Source organism: Leptonychotes weddellii, unplaced genomic scaffold (genome assembly GCF_054177405.1).
Source record: "Leptonychotes weddellii isolate Sample4059 unplaced genomic scaffold, ASM5417740v2 HiC_scaffold_24871, whole genome shotgun sequence".
Taxonomy (NCBI): Eukaryota; Metazoa; Chordata; class Mammalia; order Carnivora; family Phocidae; genus Leptonychotes; species Leptonychotes weddellii.
The window spans coordinates 1-2,228 of record NW_027839763.1 but is presented as its reverse complement, the minus strand read 5'-3'; the positions used below and the strand labels follow the sequence as shown (position 1 = coordinate 2,228).

At 53.0% G+C, this 2,228-nt stretch overlaps 1 protein-coding gene across 1 annotated transcript; it reads right to left on the bottom strand.

Moving 5' to 3' along the window:
- Nucleotides 1–507: 507 nt before the first annotated feature.
- LOC145718902 (inositol polyphosphate-4-phosphatase type I A-like) lies at nt 508–2,205 on the bottom strand. Its single transcript, XM_081810406.1, has 2 exons — nt 1,716–2,205; nt 508–702 (listed from the first exon to the last, which is right to left on the bottom strand). The coding sequence occupies exons 1-2, from the start codon at nt 1,830–1,832 to the stop codon at nt 523–525; spliced, it is 297 nt and encodes a 98-aa protein (XP_081666532.1). The 5' UTR covers nt 1,833–2,205; the 3' UTR covers nt 508–522.
- Between the last annotated feature and the right edge of the window lie 23 nt (nt 2,206–2,228).

Here is a 2,228-nt window from a genome sequence, read left to right as displayed (position 1 = left end):
TCCCCCTGCTTGTGTTCCCTCTCTCCTCGTCTCTCTCTCTGTCAAATAAATAAATAAAATCTTTAAAAAAAAAAAAAAAAAGAAAGTAGGGAGAAGAGAGTCTTTTTCGAGGGCAATTCGGAAATATCTATGAAATTTTAAAATATTCCTACCCTTTGACGCAGAAACATTCCCTCTAATAAGGCAGTGGCTGCAGAGATGGGCCCACAAGCGCACAAACACTTGTGTGCAGAGACGTATGGCAGCACTGTTTCCAGAGGAATAATCCAGAAACGGCCCACATGTCTCACAGGAAATTAGTGCTTAAATAATTATCGTCCATCCTCAACTAGAAAGATCTTTAATTGTAACCACCACCACCAAGAAAACAAACGAAGAGGTGTGTGTGTCACTATACAGGACTTTTATTTGGTCCTTACATACTGTGATGATGTCTGGATTTATTTTAATCAGCATGTACTGTGTGTGTAATCAGAAAAATATTTAGGAAGAAAGAATGGGCACCACGCACATCCGCGCTGCTCACAAACCCCAGGATCCTGGAGGCGCAGGGGGTGGGGGCGCCCCTGGAGGCTCACCGTAGGTGCTCAGCAGGCTCTCGAACTGGGCCAGCAGCCCGATGGTGTAGAGCTGCCGCAGGAAGCCGTCGTCATGCAGGCAGTTCCTCAGCTTGATGATGAAGCCACAGATGAGAGCAGTCAGCTGTGGGGGAGACACGAGGTGAGGCCGTTGTGGGGGGGCAGACACCTCCCCACTAAGTGGCTCCCAGCCCGCGCTGCGCCCTTGGCCCCGCGTTTCTCTGCCTCCACGGCTCTGGTTGGGTTGCAGCAGCACCCCTTCCCCTCCTCCACCTGGGGTGCGGGGGGCACTCGGCTCTGAGGCCACGGGGAGGCTGTGCGGCACTCCAGGCTTGCTACTCCAACTGCTCCCAAAGGCTCGTTAGGTTTTGGCTCAGCTTCCAACCCAACCTGCCTGGGCTTACTCCTGGGCTAGAACCTTCTGGAAGCCCAGAATTCATTCCCCACAGTGAAAAGGGCCTATATTATACTCACAGATCCAGACCAGCTCTGGCTGGAAACTGAAGTGATCACAACAAAGAACAGAAGTGAGAGAAAACACGGTCACTCTGCAAATTACCTCAGGGGGAGACTTTCTGTGGGGATGGGCCAGCAGAACCTCAGAGCGCCAGCCTGACCCTCTGTCACTGTTCGCTTTGCTAATGTGATAACTGGCATCTGCTAAACTTGTGACATTCACTTGAGTTCTTCCCTTCTCCAAAATCGTTACAACACTTGTGCACGAGCAGCAGGACTAAGGCACCTGCTGTTTTATAAACCAGGAAACACACCGCACTAATAGCGACATCCGTGTCTCCCTCGCTAAGCTCCTTTGTGGGAAGAAGGGTGGCCAAGAGGCCTGGGCCGTCCGAAACCCGGCACGCCTCGGGCAGGAGCAGGGCATGTGCACAACCCACCAGCACCCGCCACTTCCTCGGGGAGAAGCAAGCGTGGACTCAGACCCTCTCATAAATACATACTTCTCGAGCAGGATTCCTCCCTCCGGGCTGAAATCTAGACCTCTCTAGTAAAGAAACTTAAGAGCCACAGGCAGGGGCAAGTGTTGCCATCCTTGGTTTTCTCAGTGTGAAGTGAGAAAGACTTTCTGAGGCTGTGTCTTCTGGGGGCAGGGGTGCCGGCGGGCCTGCCGGGGCTTACGGTTTGGCAGAAGACCACATCACGGCGGTATTGCAGGCTCAGGTACATGGCTATGGTGGGAGCACTGTCCTGCATAAGCAGGAAGACCATCGCCTTCTTGGCCTTGTCGCTCATCATGGCCACGCAGTCTGTGAGGGTGGTCAGCAGGGGGTAAAGGGCCTCGCTCCATTCACCTGGGCACAGGGAAGGAGTCGTTTGAGGAGGAAGATTTTAAGAGTCAAGTTCCAGAAATTTAGCGAGTTTTGTGCCCCTAAAGCCCCCGTGCCCCTCCTTCCACCTCCCCACCCCCTCTGCATCTTGTAATTCTGCTTGGCCCAAGCTCTGGCCCAGGACTGGCACCGAGTTCTGCCTGGAACCACCCCGGTCTCCAGCATTCTGGCCTGGAGCTTTTCCAGTAAATAAGCAGCAGACCTACTAGGGACCACTGAGGTAGGCCTGGTCTCCCCGACCTATACTAGGGACTGTACCCACAAATGCTCGAGATTATTCCTTTTGAGGAAAATGACCAAAAAA

What these genes read in the sequence shown, in the direction of transcription:
- LOC145718902 (XM_081810406.1), bottom strand. Translation starts at nt 1,832, where the DNA reads ATGATGAGCGACAAGGCCAAGAAGGCGATGGTCTTCCTGCTTATGCAG. An exon ending in ATGTGGTCTTCTGCCAAACC is followed by an intron (nt 703 to 1,715) that starts GTAAGCCCCGGC and finishes TCTCCCCCACAG; the next exon opens with CTGACTGCTCTCATCTGTGG.